The 22,751-nt window shown below is 44.9% G+C and overlaps 1 protein-coding gene across 4 annotated transcripts in view; it reads right to left on the minus strand.

Annotated features, from left to right (window-relative positions):
• Positions 1 to 22,751, minus strand: part of DCUN1D3 (defective in cullin neddylation 1 domain containing 3) — a 38,681-nt gene that overhangs the window by 9,799 nt on the left and 6,131 nt on the right. For 3 of the 4 annotated variants that reach the window (XM_075899438.2, XM_006123132.5, XM_025184692.3), the window contains 2 exons: positions 10,188 to 10,259; positions 996 to 1,528 (listed from right to left, as the gene is read on the minus strand). In XM_075899438.2, coding sequence (XP_075755553.1) covers positions 996 to 1,426 — 431 coding nt within the window. In that variant the 5' untranslated portion in view covers positions 1,427 to 1,528; positions 10,188 to 10,259. The remainder of the gene's footprint in view (positions 1 to 995; positions 1,529 to 10,187; positions 10,260 to 22,751) is intronic. The other variant, XM_075899439.2, reaches the window with a different exon arrangement.

Below are 22,751 nucleotides of genomic sequence, written 5' to 3' on the forward strand. Positions count from 1 at the left end.
AATACCCAACTCAGAACCATCTCATACCACCTGGGTCACTCCACAACAAGCCCCTCCACACTTGGGTACAGCTGAGCAGAGCCTGCCTGCCCATCTATGGTGCACTTGACACAGAGGAGCAGGGCCCCAGGGTGTCTCTGGAGCAGGTCTGGCTCTTGCACAGAGTCAGATTTTGGTGCAACCTCACTGCTAAGGCTGTGTGCAGGCACGGGATGGGAGGAGGGTTAGTAGTTTGCAGCGTGATCTCCCAGCTCTGTGCAAGTAGCCACCACATTTTATTCTGAGAATTTTACTGGACAATTTTAAAATACTGGGCGCAGAATTCTTTCGGCACAGAATTCCCTCGGAAGTATGAGTAGGAATTTGCCCCAGGGTCTCTAAAGGAACTTACCCTTCTCCCAAATACCATGAAATGAGCTAAAAGGCAGCTGGTTGCCACCATGAAATACACTACACAAAAATGTGAAAACAAGGAAAAATGTTTCAGCCTCTACTCTCCTAGAATGCAAAAATGCCACGTATAACACTGGCAGTCTAGGAACCTCGCACAGGAGATGAATTTCCTTAGCATGCTGTTTTATCGGAACAGTAACAGCAAATAATTGTAGTGGATTGCACAGATGTTAGTAGCTAACTTTATATTACATTTCTCTTATTTGAATTATAGCAGAAATCAGCTTCAGCAGTGTCTAACATTACTATCAAGGTCGTACTGGAGAGGATAAAATTGATTGTAATATTTCAGCATCATACTGCACTTTTCTAATGCACTTTCACCATAGGCAGTATAAATTTCTGACATGTGCCTTCAAGCACAGAAGACATGTGTTGCAGAAAATGAATGATATTTCCTTTATAAGTATTTTTTTGTTGATTAAGTTCAAATTATATGAAAAAGAAGTGGGCATGCAAATTTAACAGGGCTTCTCGCCAGAGTATAGAAGATAGGATACATATGAACATATAAAATATTTACAAGTGCCATATGAACTAACCTTGTAAATTTGCACATGGTAGCTGCCTGGAATTTCCAAGCCAAGACTAGCACTTTAAATTCAGTGGGGTCAACACAGAGGTCATTGCAAAAACGTTCCATGCCTTCTTCCAGTATGGCATCTTCTCGTTCGTCCTTGTATCTCCTAAACAATTCCTCAATTCTCTGAATGGAAGATTCCTCTGTGCCAGAAACTGGCTCTTTCTTTGCATCCCCAGAGAAAGTTGGAGGTTGATTAGGGTCTAAAGCAGTATCGGTTTTCTTTGTCCCATTGACAAGTATGTCCCCAGAGGATTTTGCACACACTGACGTATGTTCTTCTTTGTGAACTACACTTCTTTTGCTATGAGACTTGCTGCTAGATTCTCTATCTCCATTTTTGCTGCCAAGGGTGGAAGAAGGATTTTTGCACTTGGTGACACACTGGCCCATGTTGTTGCAAACCCAGCTTTCAGAGCAGTCCCCTTCCAATCCGACACCCTCTCAGCCACTGTTCAATTAACTTCAACATGCCATCAGTGGGAGTCGACTAACCTGGAAATAAGTTTTAGAATGAAAATCACTGTTTTCCCACAGAGACCATATTAAGTAGTTAAGTAACACAAACAGAAGAAGAATAAAACAGGAGACTAACTCCAGGAGGTTACGCTTTGCTTACTGAAGAGGAATCATGTACAGAAAGCTAGGGTATGCCACAAATACAGGCAATTTCAACTAAGGTCCATCGCTTTACCTAGAAAGCAATGCAGCTCACTTAACAGCTGCAGTACACTAACGGGTCCTAATAAAGGAAATTCCTAAAATTCTTACTGTAACATAGGTTACAAAGAGGTTGATTCATGTGCAGAATTCATCAAGACAGACTTCTCCAACCCAGAAATATTTTAGAGGAAATAGTTTAAAAACCATGACACACTTTATATATACAGTAATATAGAATACAAGACTGTGAAACAAAGCAACATAAGCCAAGGACACGATGTTCTGTCTGAAACAGCAGCAATAACTTTGGCTTTTTGTTGGCTTTGGTCAGTTTCGGACCAACATTCAAGATCTAGTTTATTTGTTTTCAAGTATGTATGAGGCATGTTTACAGAGGGGGAAAGGGGTATTTAGGAAAAGAAAAAAAAAAAAAAAAAAAGGACGACATCCTTCTTTCATGGTAGTTTATAATAAGAATTTAATAGAGGGATTATTCATAGATTCAAATACAGGTTGGACCTCCCAGGTCTGGCACCCTCAGGACCTGACCGAGGGGATTTACCAGACCAAGGGAGGTCTCTCCCCCCATGCTAAACTGCTATCCACCCCCCATCTCACTAGGGCTCCAGCCCACCTCGCTACTACCTGGTCACCCCCTGGGCCGGAGCTATCTAGCCACGTGGCCAGGGCCGGAGCTGTGCTGTTGGAGCCAGAGCTCCCTAGCTGCTGCTAGAGCTTCTTGGCTGCCACCAGGGCCACAGCTGCATGGTGGAAATCTAGCCCCCTGCTACTGCCCAGCTGTTGGGGCCAGATTTCCCCAACTGCACCACCTGTTTCCTTCCTCCCCCCAGCCCCCACAAGGCTCCCACCTGAGTTGCTGAACCCTGCTGCTGCATTCCAGTCCTGCAGCCAGACCTCCCTATACCCGGACTCTGTGGTCCAGGAACATCTGTGGTCCTGCCAGGCCGTGGATGTTGCAGACCAGAGAGGCCGGGTTAAGGGAGGTACAACATGTATCTTTACCCAACCCCCCTGACAGGGAAGAAGTGAGGATGGCTAGAAGTGGAGGAGGGGCAATTTTCCAGTGAAAGTTTCACATATACACTAAGGAGTTAATACTCCCATTCTCACTTTATAAATTTAAACCAAATACCATAATTTCTTTTGTAGCCATTTCAGTCTAATCAAATTATTGAAGTTACACTGTGCAAAAAAAGTTATAGCTTTCCCATGAGCAAGAAGATTCAGATTAAAACGAAAAGAAATGACTCGCCAAATACCAAGTCAAGGGTCAGTTTTAGGGCTCTGAACTTTTAAGAAATGTTCTAAGGACAGAATTACATATCTCCTCCAGTTCACAACTACCGGCTTTTATCTTGCCTCTGTAAATTAAGCAACAGCCTCCAATGAGAAACTGGATTTTTAGTGCCTTTTCATTACAGCTTCCCTACAACCTGGAATCAGTGAGATGAGAAAAGGAAGAGTAACCAACTGAGTGAAAATCCAAACAAGGCAAATAAAGAAAGATGTTATTCCTTCCTGCCCCTTGACTGTTTAACTTGTAAGTGCCTTGCAATTACAGCACCAAGTCCTGAAGCAACTGCTAGGTACCGCTACCAGAAGAGAAACCAAGGGCAAAATGATTGCTCCAGAAACTAAGGGTATGTTTACACTGGAATCAGAGGTGTGACTGCAGCACATTAGCTATTCAAGCTTGCTTTAGCCTCCCTAGTACTGGTACCAATAGCACTGGTTCAGTATAAGCTTCAGTTCTTATACTTGCCCAGATGTGTATTCAGCTATCAGGAGGCTTGCACAGTCTGTTCAGAAATCTGTGCTTCACTGTTCTTGATTGGCACTAGCACTAAGTAGATTAAAGCTAGCTGGGGTGTGTCTATATGTTCTGCAACCACGTACATTAAAACTCCGATGGCCTGGCATCTGATGGTCCAGCACCATCAGGAACCCGGAAGTGCTCCGGGCTGCTGGACCATTGGAGCTGCTCTGCCCCCAGGTTCCCCGATTCAGCGGCTGCTGAAACTGACCAGCGGCTGACTCCAGGAAGCCCGGGGCAGGGCAGCTCTGCCTCGGGCTTCCTGGAGTCAGCCACTGATCAGTATCAGCAGCGGCTGACGTGGGGATACCTGGGGCAGAGCAGCTGGGTGCTGCCAGATTGGTCCAGTAGCACCGAGGAGTGGCGCTGCGGGACCAACCCGGCAGCACCCCAGCTGCTCTGCCCCAGGCGTCCCCAAGAGCAGCTGGGGTGCTGCCGGGTTGGTCTCACCACGCCAAGGGTCGGCACTACCGGACCAATCTGGCAGCACTCCAGCTGCTCTGCTGCAGGCGTCCTCGATTCAGCCGCTGCTGAAACTGACCAGCAACGGCTGAATCAGGGACGCCTGGGGCAGAGCCGGACTATCGGAAGGGGGGGCTATGAAGGGTCTGGGGTGGCATCCCCCCCACCCCACCCCAGACCCTTATTTCCCCCCCCACTTCCGATAGTCCGGCAAATCTTATAATCCGGCACCCCCTGGGTCCTAAAGGTGCTGGATTATCGAAAGTTTACTGTACACCCTGTGCCCCCAATGCAGTGGAGATATACCCTTACGTCCTCTTCCTCTAGAAGAGTCTTTTATAAAGAATGAATTCAAAACACTCCAGAAAACTAATTCAACAGAGGAAGCCATTGCGTGTCCTCCAGTAAACAACAGCAATTTAAACCAATGTATTTTCTCTCCTCACAGATACAATAAATCATATACATTAATCTTGTTTTGATGATGGTGGGAGAGGCTGGTAGTTTCACAATTCACACGATATACAGTAACTAAGCTATGATGACTGTCCCCCCCCCAAAAAAAAACCCCCACAAAACCCACACCACCCAAACAATTTTTTCTTCATTATCCCATTCAGTTTGCTAGATTATCTATGAAGTCTCTCCCATCTCTACGGATGTGACAAGGAGAAGGCAGCCTGTGGTTTCCAACATTCCAAATCCTTACATCTTTTAGGTTCATTGTTTGACAGACCATTTGTATGGGAGGCAAGTATCCATCTAACATTAGTCAAGACCAGATTTTATTTAACGGCACTTTCTATAATAGTACTTATTTTTAAGGGTTCATTTGTTTTTCATTTTCCCAGTTACTACAAAGTGCTGCTTATTTAAGCCACAAGCTACTTGACATTACTGTTCTAGCCCTTTGATAATTAAATATACACTGTCTGGTTCCATTGTTTCCATTTGCCTGCAGGTCCACTTTGCCACTACCATAGCAATTTGCATCACAGCCACTTCACTCTCCTGAAAGTCAATCAACTGTGACTTGAACATTACTCTATTGAATGCACTGAGTATTAAATACAAAATGATTAGATAATAATTCCAGGATACCAACTCCCTCTGGGATTTACTTACTTTGATCTGAGCCTGAATCCCAGTTTACTTGTGAATGGATAGCCAATAGCTCCATCATCTTGAAGAAGTAATATGCAGTACTTAGATAACTGAATAATGTACGTACCACTTTGGTTTTTAAGTAAAGCATGCAAGAGAAACTGAGTAAAATGAAAATTGAGTTATAGCAATTTTTTTTTTAGAAAGGGAGGCTTTTAGCAGAGTATAAACTGTCACACAAGAGTATAGGACAACCATTAGCTGTTGGGGTAGGGATATAAAATTTTGATTATTTGGCTAATTGAATAGTTGATTCAATTTGCATCGACTATTCGATTAGTTGATAAGGGCGCTTCCACCTTTGAAATGTAGCAGCAACCTTAGGGCTGTTGCTACATCTCAAAGGTAAAAGCACTGTGGGAAGCATGGGACCAGCAGGGGACTCAAGTAGTCCCCCGCAGGCTCCACGCTCCCCACAGCGTTTCAAAGCGGCAGCATCGCATAGAGCCCAGGGACATCGACCCCTGCACTGCCACTTTGAAGCACACTCTCCTTTCCCTCACCTCCCCCTGCTGCCTCTTTCTGATAGAGGCAGCAAAGGGGTGGGGGAGCAACTACTCATTCACATCCCTAATTAGAGGGGAGAGAGTCAGAAATTTTTCCTCTAGACAGGATATCCCATAACTGCCTATTACTGCCGGATTTTAAGTTCCTGTTTCTGGCCCAAGCCAGAGAAGGATACTGTATGGACTACTACATGGGTCACTGATCTGATCCAATATGATACTTCTTTGCTCCTATATATCTAGAAACAAGAAAATTCACATTGCATGATTATGTAAATTACAATCACAGAGTACCTGTTTGATCCCTATGTTATTTTTATTCTCATGCTTCCTAAGTAATACAGTAATTGATTTTACTGCAGAGAAAGATTTCTGGTTTTTAAGTCTGGCCATGTCATTCTGTACAATATGCAAAAGTTGATTGTGTTACTATTTTTCTTAATGACAGTGATTATATTACATAGCACAAAGGTCACAGTCAGGTCAAAGTTATCGACAGACAAGAGGTGAGAAGATCTTATCTTCACAGTAGTTTCAGAAAATGCTATCAGAAGTTAGTTTTAGGTTAACTATATTGTGCAAATTAACCAAGTCTATTGTTTCAAACAAGCTTCTACCCACGCACCTCTCCACTTCAGAAAGGATTTTCCTACGTTCCAACCCATCTGTCTTGAATTATGAAACTTGTTGTCTGTTTTACTAATAATAGCACAGCACCCACACCACCAGAGCCCAGACAGTGGCAGCTCTTTGTCCAAAACTGGAACATCTCCCTTCTCTCTAGTAGCTGTTCCAAAACGTAATCCCACCTACTACAAGCAGATATCAGAAGAGATTTAAAGTACCACTGTGGTAATTTATCATTTCTCTTGTTTTACAGCAAATTTGATGTAATGTTCCAATTCTTTTTAAGTAATCTTGCTTTAAAATAGGGATAGGAATGATTAACAGCTCAACTGACAGAGTGGGAGGAGCTCCCCACCCGCTGCAGGCAGGGAGCTGCTCCAGCACTGCAGGTCCACTACAGGCAGGGGCTGCTCCGACCGGCTGGCTGGAGCATCCCTCTCCATGGCAGACCTGGCCTGGCTCAAGAGCTGCAGACAGAGGCTGTTCTGACTGGCTGGCCGGAATGACCCTCTGCCTCCCTTTTAATCAGCTAAACAATGTTTAACCGGTTAACCAATGAAATGGAATTTTACATCCCTACTCTAAAATAGCAAAACCTGCAAAAAAATTGCCCAGCTACCTCCAGAATCAGGTTTCTCTAGGTATCTTGTTCTACAACTTTTTGGTTCTTTTCGATGTTGCGTGAGTATGGTGGGAATGCTATTTTTACACTGCTGGATCCACTCCACTTGTTTGACAGTCCTGAGGTTTTCAAACCATGGTCCACAAGATCCATTCAAGTGGTCCGCAGATATTGCCTTCTAAGTTACACATGGAGTGGATCTCTTCCTTGAGTTGGTATAGCTAAATTAGTCCCCATCACTTTTTATGTGTAGTTGGGAATTTTTTCCCAATGTACATTACTTTGCATTTATCAACATTACATTTCATTTGCCATTTTGTTGCCCAAACACATAGGATTTTTTGAAGTTCTTCACAGTCGGCTTTGTTCATAACTATCTTGAGCAGTTTAGGATCAAACTTTGCCACCTTGCTGTTTACCCCTTTCTCCAGATCACTTATAAAAACTAGGATTGGTCTCTAGGATTGGTTAACTAGGTTAACTAGGATTGGTCTCAGTATGGACTCTTGGGAGACACCACTTGTTACCTCTCCCCAATCAGACCTTTTATTCCTACCCTTTGTTTCCTATCTTTTAACCAGTTATCTGTCCATGAGAGGACCTTCACTCTTATCCCATGACAACGAACTTTACTTAAGTGCCTTTGGTAAGGGACCTTGTCAAAGGCTTTCTGGAAATCTTGACCCTCAAGTATTTTCAAGTGGTCCATGGGGAAAAAAAAAAAAAAAAAAAAAAACATTTGAGAACCACTGTGCTCATCTTTTTTGTTTTTCATTTCACTCATATGTTTAAAAAATCAGAGATACATCAAAATGGGATGGAGAAAAGAAACAGTTGTGCACGTAGGGAATTATATTTCTTATTGGGAGAATGGGGAGAAGAGACCCAAATGCATTATCAAGAGCTGTGGGGATAGTTCAGAATTTAATGAGAACCAGAAGAAAATTGCTTCTGATTATAATATAGGAAATAAGCAACATGATCTCAAAGTTATTTATATCTAACATGACTGAGCAAGAACTGAAATTTGATGAGAGGATTCTCAGAATGTTAATATAGGTAAAGTCCAGATGTATCCAAACATTAAGATCTTTGCATTATAAGTCAGCGTAATTGCCTGAAGCCATAAGGGCAGAGTAAAAAACTATAAATAAGTGAGTTACAATTGAGAAAAAACATCAAGATAAGTGAATAATGATAAAAACAACTAGAACAGTGAGGGGCAACCTAGGCTAGTGAATGTGCCGCATTAGTGGCCCTCCTTTATTTCAGTGGGCTGCAAGACTTATAACTAAGACAGTCTCCCAAGAGAGGATAGTTTTGCTAACTGTGCTTGCATACACAGAATTTGCAGTGTGCGCCAATGAACTGTAGCAGTGCTTTAATTGTATGCAGAGGGAGCACAGGGCTCTCTCAATATTGTGTGCAAACAGCACGCACCTCACTTCTTGTGCTCTTGCTTTAAGTGTGTGTCACTTTTGTAATACTGGTAGGAAAAAACCTATGCAGACAAGTACCAGAAGAATCTGGTAACCCTGCATGTGGGCAATGTTAAACCAAATATCTTGTGGGCCACATAGAACCCCAATGGGCTACATGTGGCTCTCGGGCTGCAGATTGTCCACCACTGTACTAGAAGAAAAAGCTGATAGTACCACTGGTTTGTCTAGTGCTACAACAGAATAAAATCTGGGACCAAAATATGAAGGAATCAAAGCTCTAGGATACCGTATTCCTGAAGGATTCTGACAGCTCAGACAGCTGTTGAACAATTGTTTACAGTTAAGCATGAATCATCTAGAGAGGTCTATATTACGTGGAACACAGGCTCAAGAACCAGAAAATGGAGAATTCAGAGCACTACTGTGAATCTGCTTTTCCCAACCAGAAAGACGCAACTGAGAACTTAGCAGTTAGTAATCACTACCATAAAATGAAAGCCCACCACTAAAAGAAAGATTTGCAGACTATACACAGAAAATAAAATTAGAGGTAGAAACCATTAAGAAGATCTCATTAATACAGACATTAATTTTAAAAAGTGGTTAAGAAAGTAATTGGAAAAAACTGAAGGAAAAAAAACCTGATAACCTGACTCCATCAGAGCAATTATTTGTGAAGTCAAAGAAATAGGAACATTCCAGAGGAATGACAAAAAGCAAGCAAGACTGGGGTTTTTGTTATGGATGCGGCTAGTGTGTTAAGACAGACAATGCCTTATGATCAGCAAGTTAAACTACAATCACTAATATAAATGGAACCAAAAATGAGACAAGAAACTGCTAACACCTGAAGAACAATGAAGTCAACAAAGATGCAATAAACTGCATGTGGCTTATAGAAGAAAAATTGCACCCAATTTTTTTTTCTGTAAACAAGGAAACAAAGTTCAAATGAGGGCAGCAGGACAAAATTTCAGGAGAAAGACTTAGGGAAAACACAAAAAAGCTCTCACTCCAGTGCACAAATGAAATTAAGTTATGGGATTCCCAATACAAATGATGTTGAGCCAAATGGTATATCCTCTTCCACCTTAACCCAGGAAGCATACTCCTTGGTGATAGCCTAGCTAACGTTCTGTAGGACATAATCACTGTCTTAGCATCTTCCAGCAAATCCACAGGAAGTTTCCAACCAAAATTAAGTCATACTCCTTCAGAAACCTACTCTGCACAATTGTGCGCACATACCTAGGATGTACGGCATGACAACATAATACCCAGAAGAACAGAGGCTGGAGAGACTGTTGAGAGGAACACGGATGTTCCAGCTCTGTTCAGATGCTGCTGAATGTGCAGCATTTCTTAGGATACATGTAAGAGGGCCATGTGCCTGCTACCACTTCAGGCTCATTCACTTGTCCTCCTACCCATCCAAGGTTTCCATCGTAAAAATGTTACAGATGGCAGCTCTAGTTATCATATGCTGAAAGCAGGGCCAGCCCACAACATTCTGGCACCTGAGGCGGGGAGTTCAAATGATGCCCCCATACCTCCTCGCTTGGGCCAAAACTTTGAAAGGTTTCAATTCTGCCTTCTTCCCGTTCTACTCTTCTCATGGTACTGCAGAGAGAATACATATGCACCAGCAGCAGACACAATCTTCTACATTCGGGGTCCTAGTGGAGCCCCCCCCCCCCACAATCTGGCACCTGAGGCCTCAGTTCGCCTCATGGTAAGGCCGGCCCTGTCTGAGAGGAGAATAATAAAACTGCTATTAGAGCAGCCTGACAATCTCAAAATGTCCATTAAGATTCACCAAAATTTTAATACTTACATAATCTCAAATCCACGGGGGACCATTTCTTTTTATGTTTCCCCTCAGACTTCCAGGTCTCCACATGGAATGCTGTAAAATGAGAGGACTACTCAGAAATCATTACACTGTAAAAACAGACCGCAACAGCTATAACACGCACCTTTAAAAATACAACCAATCACCACCATATATGAAAACATTTTGTTTTTACAATTTTTTATACAACTGAAATCTATTTGTTGTAACAGTAACAGAGATTAGAGTAATATTAACCAGCATTAACTCAATTTCAGAGATAATTAGTATCAGACTATTACAATATTACTTTGTACCCAGAATTTAATTCAGGTATCAGATATAGCATTATTTTATCTCAATCAAAGTTTCAATGTACAGCTATTTCAGCAAGCTGGGCTTTTATCACTTTTAGCGAGGTGCTTCATTTCTTGCATTCAAGACAAGTTAGAGTGCGAGTGCGTAATCTACTATATGCACTAGGGATGTTAAAAAGCAGGTAATTAGGTAACCATGTAACTGCAGCACAAATGGAAGGAGGCACCAGATGCTCCGAGTCCAAGACCACAGGTATGTACTTGATGTGGTTAGCCTTTCCCACTGCCATGGTTATACCGCAATTGTCAGCACTTTAGTCCTGATCAGGCTTGTGCTGGTATGTCTTCCTAGGTTGGATTTTACACCTTCCAACTGTTTACCAGGAAAGATGGTTTTCTTAAGTCCCAGCACTGCACATTCAACCCCATATCTGAGTATCAGGCCAGGTTCTCTCTGGCTTATGCAAAAGAAGTTCTGAATGAAGAACCTACTCAACAACTGTGTTCATGCACAAGCTAAGAAAGAATTTCAGCTCTCTCTTCTGGAGCTGCCTTGGCACTGCAGCACAGAGTAGTAAGAAAGCACATAAGGCCTTGCACATTCTGGGAGCAGAATCACTTGATTGAGAGGTGCCACTTTTTGCTCACTGTTCAGATGAGAACAGCATGTTGAGAATCAAGTTGGAGTCTTGCTCATACCATAGAGCTTTCCCAATGGAAAGAAGCAGGGAGTGAATGGGGAATGACCATCCATGTTTTCTTCTACTGCTTTTTGACCCCCATATCCAAGTTGCTCCAAGTATACCAAAAAGAGAACCAGTTTAGGGCAGAGCAGCTTCAAAATACAGTGTGAGTTCAAGATCTGTAGCGCCCCTGTGGATACGAAATTTGTATTTCCATCCACATCTGTATCCTAAAAAATGAGCTGTGAATATCCACATCTGCTAATGTGGGTACTCGTGGATATAAAACGGCTATCTGTAAATATGCAGGGTATAAAGATCTGGGAGCATCTAAAAAAACAAAAAAAAATCATCTCTGCAGCTACCAGGTGGTTTTTTACTCATTCAACATAGAAAAAAAATCAGTTCATTTCTGCAGTGCTTTTACCCATCCTCTGAGGAATATAGCACAGAGAGCAACATTTTAACAGATTTTATATATTCCATATTTATGACAAACAAGGCTTTCCACAATTTCATGGAAAAAGATGCTTTTTCCAATGAAGAGCTACACAGTTCAATACTTATCTGAAAATATCATGCATCTGGACTAACAAATTTATGTCTCCAGATAACTACAGTACAAAATGCAAACAATGAATTCAGTTCTGGAAAGACCAAAGACTGATGTAGTTCAGACCTAGCTAAGGAAAGCCAAACATTTTCCAGGATAGTGTGAAGTAGTTTCCACCTTGGCTGACCTATGGATACATACTATGTAGTGCCAGGTGCCAGCAATTTTAACATCTGTTAAAACAGTCAGCTCCAACCTTTCCCTAGTTATTTTTGACTCAGTTGTGTTGTGCATTGCTCTGTTCAGACTGTACCATTAATATCAATCTCTATTTAGCTACAAACAGCAAGGAATAGTTGGTTTCAGAGCTCCTCAAAGCTGGTATTTTTTTTAAACAGAAGTTCTTACCACTGGTTTGATTAACTTGCAAGGTTAGACTTACCTCACCTCACAATGTTTATGAATCCAAATAAAGAATTAGCTCGAGCTAGCAGTTAGGGAAGGGTGAGCAATAAAACAGCAGTGGTTCACCAGGGTTAGCCCGCAATGGGCCATATTTATTGTGCTTCCATGGGTAAGAGTGATTGCACCTCCCACTGGCTGGGAACAGAGCTCCATGGCCAACGGGAGCTCGATCCCCTGTACCTACAGAGATGCAGGTAAATATGGCACTGTGGGGGCCTGCCATGGGCTAACTCTGGCAGAGTAGATCTGTGGGCCAGTATATGCCCACCCCAAGTTAGGAAAGCCAACCTAGTTAAGTATACGTTTAAAGTAGGAGTGGGGGCCATTGACCCACAGAAAAATCAGCTGGGTGCTGCACACAAGTGAGAAGCAAAACCAAAAACCAACCCTCACTGACTTGGCCCCCAGCTGAGAAGGAGAAAAAAAACACCTCACGCACCAGAGCCTAGGTGGGCCCAGGTTAGAAGACTGTGTATGATCCAGCTCAATGGAGGGACAGTAGGAGGTTGGAGCACCAGCACGGACTTCCCCATGCCCCAAGCCTCAGGGGCTGGATCCAGGCAAGCTGGGGACCACACACCTTAGGTTCCCTACCCCGGGTTTAAACATTCTCCAGAGGACAAGAGTTGCTACATATATAGTAGCTTCTGGGGGTAGCCGAGTTAGTTTGTACAAGATAAACTTAAAAAACAACAAATGGTCTGGTAGCACTTTATAGACTAACAAACCATATAGATGGTATCATGAGCTTTCGTAGGCATCGCCCACTTCTTCAGATGACCAGAGTTTATATATATCTTATATATGAACTTTATGTTTGTGTGTGTGTATGCCGGAGTCATATATAATGACATGCTTTTCCTCCAACCCCATTATTTTGACCTTGCATGAAAATCGATTAGTTTCTAAAAGGTAAGTGACATCAAGTTTTTGTGGTGAGGGCCAAAGTAAATTAAACCCCTGGGTTAAGGCTACAAGGTTCTTGTGATCACGTGTTATCATTAGTCCATATCATCTTCCTCCCTGATGTCAACTGAAATTTTACATCAAGGCAGTTTAGAAGATGGCCCTTAATTTTTTAGTTGTTTAATCTGTGGGGGATAGAAAGATTATGCAAGACCACCACCACATCTTCCCTTAGTTTTCCTCCCCTTCCTCTGGATATCATGCACTGGCATCCCCTTCTAGCTACCTATACTTCCCCATTTTGATGCTTTGGCACTTTTGATCTCTGCAAGAAAGGCGTCATTTTAATAGGGAAAGTCTGCAAAGGCAGAATAACTAGTGTTCTAGTCACTTTCCATCCAGGTGTACAAGCTTCTGCAGTTGAGAAGGAACAAGTTACCTTTGCACCGGTGGGAGGGGGGGACAGAGCTACAGAGAGGAAAAAAACAACAACAACATGATCATGCTCTTTTTCCCTTTTCAGCAGGCTTTATATACAAGCTAGAGACAGATAGAAATGGACTTGGGCTACATTTCCACTTGGAAGGCTTTGACAGTTCAGGAAAACCAGCAAAGCACTCCTACCACAGACAAATCTTACTTGCAAAAGTGCATTTTTTTCAGCATATGTTATTCCAATCTTCCTCTTTCCTCTCACCAAGCAAAATAAGCTAAACTGGCAGCATAACTGCATGTACTTTAGGGGAATCACACATCTTTACATCCCTGCCTGACATAGCTATACCTAAAACAGTTTGTTGTGCACAACTGGCCTCAGTCCAGTTCATTGCAGAAGTGGACCTGTGTGGAATATTTCACAAGGAAGCCTAGAAACAGGAAAGGTTTTCCAGGTTTTATGGTAATTAAGGTGCTTTAAGCAGGTGTGCTGAAAGGTTCTTGAACCTCAGTGAATTTGAGCCGGGTTACAAATATGAGCAAAACCACTGAAATTCTGGTTTTACATAGATTTGAACCAAACAAAATAAAGCAAATTTCCAGTGTAGGATAATTTTGTATAGACTTTTGGGTCCAAACCTAGAGGATGTGAACCCAGATGAATCAAAACAGGAAAAAAGTTCACAACAAACTTGTGCAACCAGAAGCAGTTTATTTTGAGGTGCAGGATTAATGCACACTCCCCCTGCACAGAAGCTCTTCACATGAAGCCTATTAAAATAGAAAAGTGAGTAGGCTCACACAAACTGTCTTAGCAGCCACCTCTGTTTGGCAAGGACTGAGTACAATTATGGTTGCTGCTGCTTGTGGGCAAAATTATAGTACAGGCAGTCCCCGAGTTACATCGGATCCGTACTTACGAACAGGGCTTTTCTCGCCCCGGAGGACGCGGGCGGCGGGACTGCCCAGACGCGCCCCGGTCCCGCCGCCCGTGTCCTCCGGGGCGAGAAAAGCTGCTCCGCGTCTCTCTGGTCTGCTGGGGGAGCCCCCCCAGCAGACCAGGGAGATGCAGAGCAAAGCCACGGAGGACCCGGGCGGGGGGACCACAGCGCGTCTGGGCGGTCCCCCCAACCGGGTCCTCCGCGGCTTTGCTCCGCGTCTCCCTAGTCTCCTGGGGGAGGCCCCCAGCAGACCAGGGAGACACGGAGAACCCGGGCGGCGGGTTGGTCCCGGCAGCGCCCCAGCTGCTCTGTCCCAGGCGTCCAGATTCAGCCGCTGTTGAAACTGATCAGCGGCTGATTCCAGGAAGCCCGGGGCATAGCAACTCTGCCTCCGGCTTCCTGTAGTCAGCCGCTGGTCAGTTTCAGCAGCGGCTGAATCTGGACGCCAGTTCCAACTTGCATACAGATTCAACTTAAGAACAAACCTACAGTCCCTATCTTGTACGTAACCTGGGGACTGCCTGTATAATCAAGCAATGGAAGAACTGATGAACCTTCTGCTCAATCAGCAGGCGAACTGGAAGTTTGAAGCCTATGAACTGTTGGGATCCACTGAGGTGAAGCTCTCTCTGAAGGGAATCCTCAATGTAAGTAAGAAACATCAGTTTCAACTTGAGCTCAGGACAGATGATAGACCTCCCTGAGCCCTGGCCAAGGTGGGGAGAGGATGGCAGCAGTTCCAGGCCCTAGGAAGGGAAAGGACCTTAGGCAGAAGGCCAGGGCAGTGGATGGGGGGGGGGGGGAGGGAGGGGCAAGGGATGAAGACTAGCCTCCCTCAGCTAGCCCTTCTGCACCTCCAAGCATGTTCCACCCAGGGCTCCAGTGGCAACTTTAAAGATCAAGGAGCTCTAATTTCTGTTATTGTTGCTGTAGCAGCAACAGTGACCAGGAGTCCTGGGCTCCAGATGCCTCCTTTGCCCCCCACCCCCATCAGCAGGCTTAGCTGAGCTAGACAGAGGAGAGGAAGTGTGGAATCAGAGAATAAACCCCCCACCTTTGAAACATAGTCCTAGTAGGGATATAAAGGGCCTGGCCAGAGCAGAATGCGCACACTGGACATGACTGGGCGGGAGCAGCCCCCACCACAGGATCACTGTTAACTGGTTAAACATTAATTACATTTAACCAGTTCACTTTTTAACTGGGATTTTATATCCCCAAGTCCTATATGTCTGGAAGCCAGTTTACAGCAGGTCCAGCAACTTACTACTACTGCAACCCATGTTTTTGAGCCAATTAGCTGTGCCAAGAATCAGAATGGCAGACACTTTGTCGTAGTATGAACTGCAGAACATCTTCCAACATCCAAAGCTACACTGCAGCAAGTCCCATAATAGCTGAGAGGTAGTTAAGAATTTATTAAATGATCATGTCTAGACACTGTTGGTAGAAGTAGTAGTCTAGGAATGCACCATTAAAGAAAGTTCTTTCCTTCCATGCATCCCCCCAAAGAAAGATCCCTGCTCTGCTCAGTTTTTTAGCCAAACTAGGGATGTAAAATTCCGTGTAATTAGTTAACTAGTTAAACTTAATGTTTAACTGGTTAACTGATTAAACAGGGTGGGTGTGGGGAGGAGGGCAGGCTGGAAAGCACCTGCTCGAGGTGCACTGGGGCCTGCCAGGGTAGGAGGCTGCTCTGGCCAGATAGAGCAGCCCTCCTGCCTGCAACAGGCCCCCCGGGGCAGGAGCAGCCTCCAACAGTTAACCCTAACCGTATGTCTTCCATGCTGCAAAAGAAAAAGAGCAATAGTAAAAACATCAGACACTTCCAAATTGCAATAAATAAAATCTAAAAAAAAATTACAAGTAGGTGTTTCAGCCCTTCAACTCCTCACGCTGTGTTAATTTTAGAAGAAGGCTAGCAGAAGGAAACAGACAGAAGAACACAGGGGAGGGCGATAAGGGAAGACATGGCTAAAAGGTGGGAGTACATGCATTCACAGCTAGTTTTGTTCATTGCTTGAAACAGCTTTTATATCTCTTTACTTGGTGAGCAAGACCTGCCCTTCACACTTCCTTTGCATTGTTTCTTGGATGTTTCCCCTCCTGCAAACCTCTATTTTTTATGGCCAGAACCACAAAGTAACTGCAGAGTTTGTTATTTCTCATTTTCCATATCTATTGAACCTCATTTTAAAAATGTTTATAAATCCTTTAGACGCAGGTACAATATTGTGGGCTGTGCTCTGTACTTCTTGGTGGCAAGCTGAGGATTACTTTGGTCTGCTCCACACAGGCTGCAATCCCAAGAAGCCAGTCAGCCTGGTTGGGATGACAGAGTGACATCATGATGTCACTCTACGTCCACAGGAGCCAAGCCCCACCCCACCCCCAGCCTGGCCCTCTGCAGGGCCCATGTAAAGAGCTGGAGCTGCCTGCAGTCCTGGCCTTCCCCTCCACTTCCCAATGGCTGGGGGAGAGCCATAGCTGCCACCGCCTGGGCACAGCCCTCTCCAGTGGTGGAGGGGGTGTGTGTGGGGAAACAGGCCCAGCACCCTCTCTGCGCCCGCCCCCAGCAGCTCCGGGGGAGAGCTGGGCCTGGGGCCACCTCAGCCTGTCCAATCCCTGGCAGCCAGGGGGAGGATGCCGGAGGAGGGCCCAAGAACCAGGGCTAGCGAGCCAGGGCTCCCCCCCTCCGCCCCCCGCCAAGGCTAGGGCAGCCTTGAACCCTCCCCGGCAGCCAGGGGAGGGGAAGAGGGAGAAAAGCCAGGGCTGGGGTGGCCTCACCCCTGGGCCCTCCCCAGCTGAAAGGTGGGTTGGCAAGCGAGTAGTATTTATACTACCTTTGTCCCAGAGACCCCCATCTGAGACTGAGGTTTGTCTACACTTCGAAGTGTAAAGGACAGCTGCAGCAGCACTTTAACACAGCATTGTGGCCATGGCAGGAGCATTTGGAAAGAGCTACTCCCTGCATACTAAGTAAACCACCTCCATGAGGGGAATGGCTAACTGCAGGGCTTGGAAGAGTTTATACAATCAAAACAGACAAAAGTTGGAGGGGAACCAAGCCACAGCCAGATGAAGTGACTACTCAAAAGTTATGGAGTCAGATAGTGGCAGAACAAAAGCTTGAACCAGAACACAAGTTTCCTGCCTCCCAGTAAAGTTCCTATCCTCTGTATCAGGAGTGGGCAATAATTTTTGAGTGGGGGAGCACTCCAAGATTTTGGTAAGTGGTCAAGGGCTGAACTCTTCTATGGAGGGAGTGAAGGGTCTCGGGTGGAGGCTGGGTGTAGAAGGGAGCTCATGGTAGGGGGTGCAGGAAACAGTGTGGAGTAAGAGGGACTTTAGGTGACAGAGGAGGTTGTGACCTGGGCAGAGGATTGGAAGGCAGGGTCCTGGAGGGGTAAGGGTGCAGAAGTGGATTTTGACCTGGGAGGGGATGCAAGGCAGGGGAAGCGGTATGGGCACAAGAGGATTCTGACCCGGGAGATGGCTGTAGGAGGGGGTGCAGGGATTTGTGACATGGGGGGAAGGTGATGCAGAGGATTTGGGTAATGACCTGGGGCAAGGAGTTGGGGAGTGGGAGGGGTTTGGGTGCTAGAGGCAGGCTTTAACTGGGAGTTGCTTATTTTAGGCCAGCAGCTGAACAGGGATCCCAAGGCAGGCTCTCAGCTTGCTGCAGACCTAGGCTGCTCAAAACAGATGGAGGCACCCTGGCTTGGGCAGGGGGCAGAGAAGGAGACATTGTGCACTGCCCTCAGCCCTAGGCAGTCAATGGGAGCCACAATGATTGGCCTGGGGGTGGAAGCAGCATGCAAAATTTCTCCCCCCTCCAGGGCAGGGATAGGCAAAGTATGGCCCAGAGGCTGGATCTGGCCTGCAAAAGTCACTGGATCCAGCCTGCGGAACACCCTGCCGAGACCCTCAGGCACACAGCTGTCACAGGTTTAAAGCGAAGTCCAGCAGCTCTCTGCTCTGGAGTAAGAAGGAGGCTTCGTATGATCTCCCCGTCCCAGCCCAATCCGCAGCTTCTATCGGCTGGAAACAACCAGCCAATAGTTGCTGAGAGACTGGCTTGGGGGATGAGGGCAGCATAAGAGTTTTCTCCCTCTGGGAGCTAAGAGCCACATGGAGGGAACAGTCTGCAGCTCTAAGTGATCTGGGGCTGCAGCAGGCAGGGAATCCGTCCTGCCCTGGGGGTTCTGGCCAGGAGATGCTTAGGTAAGCACCTGCGTGCCAGAGCCTCCCTCTGGCACCCCTGCCCTCCCACATCCCAACTCCCTTCCCCAGGTCACCTTCCAAACCCTCTGCACCTCCCTGCCCCCAGTCACAATTCCCTCTCAGACCCTATACCCCCTCAATGCCCCTCCCCAGGCCAGAATCCTTTCCTGCACCCAAACACCCTCTCAGACCCTGCACCCCTATCCCATTACCCAGTCACAACTCCCTCCTTCACCCAAACTTCCTTTCAGACCTCACACCATCTCCTGCACCCCAGTCCTTTACTCCGCGCCCTTCTGTACCCGGCCTCCATCCTAGACCCTGCACTCTCTCCACAGAAAAGGATGACGACTTTCTAAAATGATGGAGTGGCCCCCCCACCAAAAATTATTGCCCACCCCTGACCTAGAGGGAGCTGCCAGCTGTTTTGAAGAGCCTCAGACTGCAGCATGCAGAGAGCCTTGGGTTATCAGAGGGGCAGGCAGTGGGCTGGATCAGAAGACTTGGTGGGCCAGATCCAGCCCATATCTTGCCTGCTCCTGCTCTAGATACTTTAAAATGTTACCATTTTAAGCAAATAAATTAATATTTCTTTTAACTGAATGCTATTCAAATGTATTCCTCTTTGCTTCAGAAGCAGAGCTGTTTTTACTGATAGCACTAGTCATGTCCACCTATTTAAAGATTAAAGCTCTAATTTTCATAGTTCCTTATTGAATTCACTGACAACTCTGGATCTCTGGCAACTCCAAAAAGTCAAGCCAGCCATAAGCCTACTGATTATTTAAAAAAACTAATAGCCAAGCAGCTTGTTTCCAGAGTTCACGAAAGGCTTTACTTGAGATTTCCAAATCAGAAGTTATGAATGACCGAAGTAGCACACCCTCTAGAAAAATTAGCAAGTAGTTTAAATATGCTGAACTGTCACGTCATCATATTGCACAAACTAAAGGCAATATGGCTGCAAGACAAATGAAAGGTATGATGCTAAGATTTTAATACAGATGTCCTAGATTCATAGATTCCAATGCCAGAAAGTACCACTTTGATCATCTAGTCTGCTCTCCAGTGATGGAAGAGCCACTGCTTTTGGTAATTTTTTTCAAAGGGTTAATTATCCTCACTTTAAAAAAAAATTACAAATTAGCTGAATTTTTCTTGCTTCAGCGTCCAGCCAATGAGTCTGCAAGCACTTCTCTCATTTAATATTATAAGCCTGCCTAGGACAAAAGAGAATCTATAGAAATCTCTGCCCAGCCTATAGTCAAGTCAGCTTGAGTAGGAAACAACTCCTAGCAATAAGCAAATTTAGTTGTAAGACTAATTTCTTAGACTGCAGTGTGAATTAAAACATTTGTGGGACTTCACCTGTCTTCCTTTCCTTAAGAAATCTTAGAAATTGAGAGACAGCTTACATTTTATAAAAGAATTAAATCTAGTTTTGGTCAAAGCCAAGTAGATTTATTCTTATATGTAGGAAACCAAATAATGGCTGAATAATGTTAAAAATGGAACTTTCCTCCTCAAAAGCAGATTCCCTGCTCCAGCTGATTAATAGTACTATGACACAAGTTCAGTGTATGGTGGGACACCATTGAATGAATGGGAAAGACCCAAACTGTATGGTAGTCACTCTGGCAACTTGTTGAACAAGTTGTAAAAGTTTAAAAAGCAAGAAAGATTAAAATGCCAGATTTTAGAATTCAGATGCTCATAAAAAGTTTACAAAAAAACCTTTGCTGTTCACCTTAATATTTTCATTATAATATTGCAATTACAGATGTAAAGGGGCAACTGGTTAACTAGTAAGTATTGCCTTACCAGCCTGCTTATCAGGGTAACCAGTTAACTGGCAATTGGAGCAGCCCCTGCCCACAATGCACTGTGGCCGATCACATCCCTAATTGTAATTTACATGCTAGCACTCAACAGGAATTATTTATTCTGGGCAGTCAATTCCCCCCAAAATTTCTACAGCATACAGACAGTATTTAAGTTATGAATACTTTTTTAAATAAAATCTTACGGTAAATGGAAGTGATTAAGAATAAAAATTTAACAAGATTTGGACTTCTATACAGTTTATTTCTTAAAGCAGAAGATAAAGATGAAAGTGATATTAAACGATCTACAAAGGCATTATTTCAGAGTTCTGCTTTCTGTATTATTACCCGCATAAAGGGAACTCCAACTGTTTAAAAGTTAACAATATCACCAACAAAACGGGAAAGAGAACACCTGAGTGTCTGAATTCAGGTTATATCCAACAACAAAGCCTTCTAGTTCTCCTATAGAAGATTTTGGTTGGTTGGGATGTGTGTATGTTTGCGTGTGTATTTCCTTAACAGCTTGAGCCAACACTGATGCAGTCTGATAATAGCTTGGCACTTTGAAACAAAAAGGCAACTTTCACTTCATCTTTGAATTTACTAGATGACTGTTCACTTTTTAAAAAGTGAAGTACCACCAGCCATAATAGCTACACACTTTATTACCACACAACGCATAACAAAACTTCAAGCACAGTTATTCACAAGGCTTGGATACTTCAACATTTCTAAACCATCTACTGCATTAGTGTCTAAATACTGAAGCAGGGTAACTGACACCTTCCTGCAATGCAAATGTTAAAAAAAAATCAGTTTGGGAATAATACCACTGCTCCATATACAAATACCCAAAATTATAGAAGATTTGGATTCAAACTTGTTTCCTTCAACCCATCTCTAGAAGACAAACCCACACTATTGATTTGCTTATAAAAATCACTAATGTTTGTCTGAAGAGATTGGCTTTTTCCCCTGCCCACAAGGCTAACAAAGGGTCAGAATGTCGATTTAGATCAGAGGTTCCCAACCTGTTTTATACTGTGGACTGGCAAGTCCTTTCACAAAATTTTGGCAGAACAGAAACATTAATTTGCAAATCCATTATGCAAATTAATATGCAAATAAATGTTACTGGTCCACCAAAAGTTTGTGGATGGGTGTTCTGCTCCGCAGTATAAAAAGCTCCAGCACTCAAACCTGTCCAATGCCAGCCCTAATCCCTAGAGGCCCACCACCCCTCCACTACCCAAGCACCTGCCACTGACCCCATAGTCTCCTGCACCCAACCTCCTCAGCGCTAGCCTCCCCCCCGAACCCTCCAGTGCCAGCCCCCCATCCCAAATGCCTCAGTGTCAATCACCCACCCCATAGAGACCCGCATCCCCAGACCCCCCCCAGTGCCAGCCTATTTCCAGAGACCCACTACTCCCAACCCCCCAAGTGCCAGCCCCCAGTCCCCAATATTATCCTGTCCCCAGTGCCAGCCTAGGCCTTCACAACCCCTTCACTATTAGCCCTGCCTCCAGCCTCCCAGTGCCAGCCCCCTGCCTCTTACAGCTCCCCACCTCAGAGCTCACCAGCACTAGCCCAACCTCTGGAAGCCTGAGTACCTGCTCCATTCCCCTCACCTAGCCCTGTGCTGCCTCCCAGCCATCAGCTGAGCGCTGCTGCCCAGGTCGTGGCAGCTCCAAGAGTGCCAGGCTCCACATGGCTCTCCTGCAGCGCAGTGAACCACTCTTCCACGGCCAAGAGAAGACCCTGCCCCTGCCCAGCGCTGGTTGGGTCGGGGTGGGAAAGGACATGCCTGTCCCAACAGTTGCTGGGGGGGGAGGGCCACTGGGCAGTTTACAGCCCAGCACTGGTCTGCAGCCCAGCAGTTGGGAACCACTGATTTAGATAATATGAAAGCAACAAGAAATTAGACTGTAAAACCGTGGTGTCCACCATTTTTGTGGTGTCCAACCAGCCACTGTAGTGGCTACTGCTATATCAAACTAGCCACACTCAACTGGACAAATAGCCACATGTGGCTAGTGTGTTGGACACCACAGCTGTAAAAGCTTGGAAATTCAGAGTTAAAACTGCTGCTCTTCTACTTTTGCACTCAAATAATACAGCAGAATCTCTACACTTACAGAACCTTTGTATCACACACTCCTGTTGAGATCTCTGTAATATTTATGCCTAATGACACTTTAACCTTAGCTATCCAAT

This window comes from Pelodiscus sinensis, chromosome 15 (genome assembly GCF_052426305.1).
Source record: "Pelodiscus sinensis isolate ZL-2025 chromosome 15, ASM5242630v1, whole genome shotgun sequence".
Taxonomy (NCBI): Eukaryota; Metazoa; Chordata; order Testudines; family Trionychidae; genus Pelodiscus; species Pelodiscus sinensis.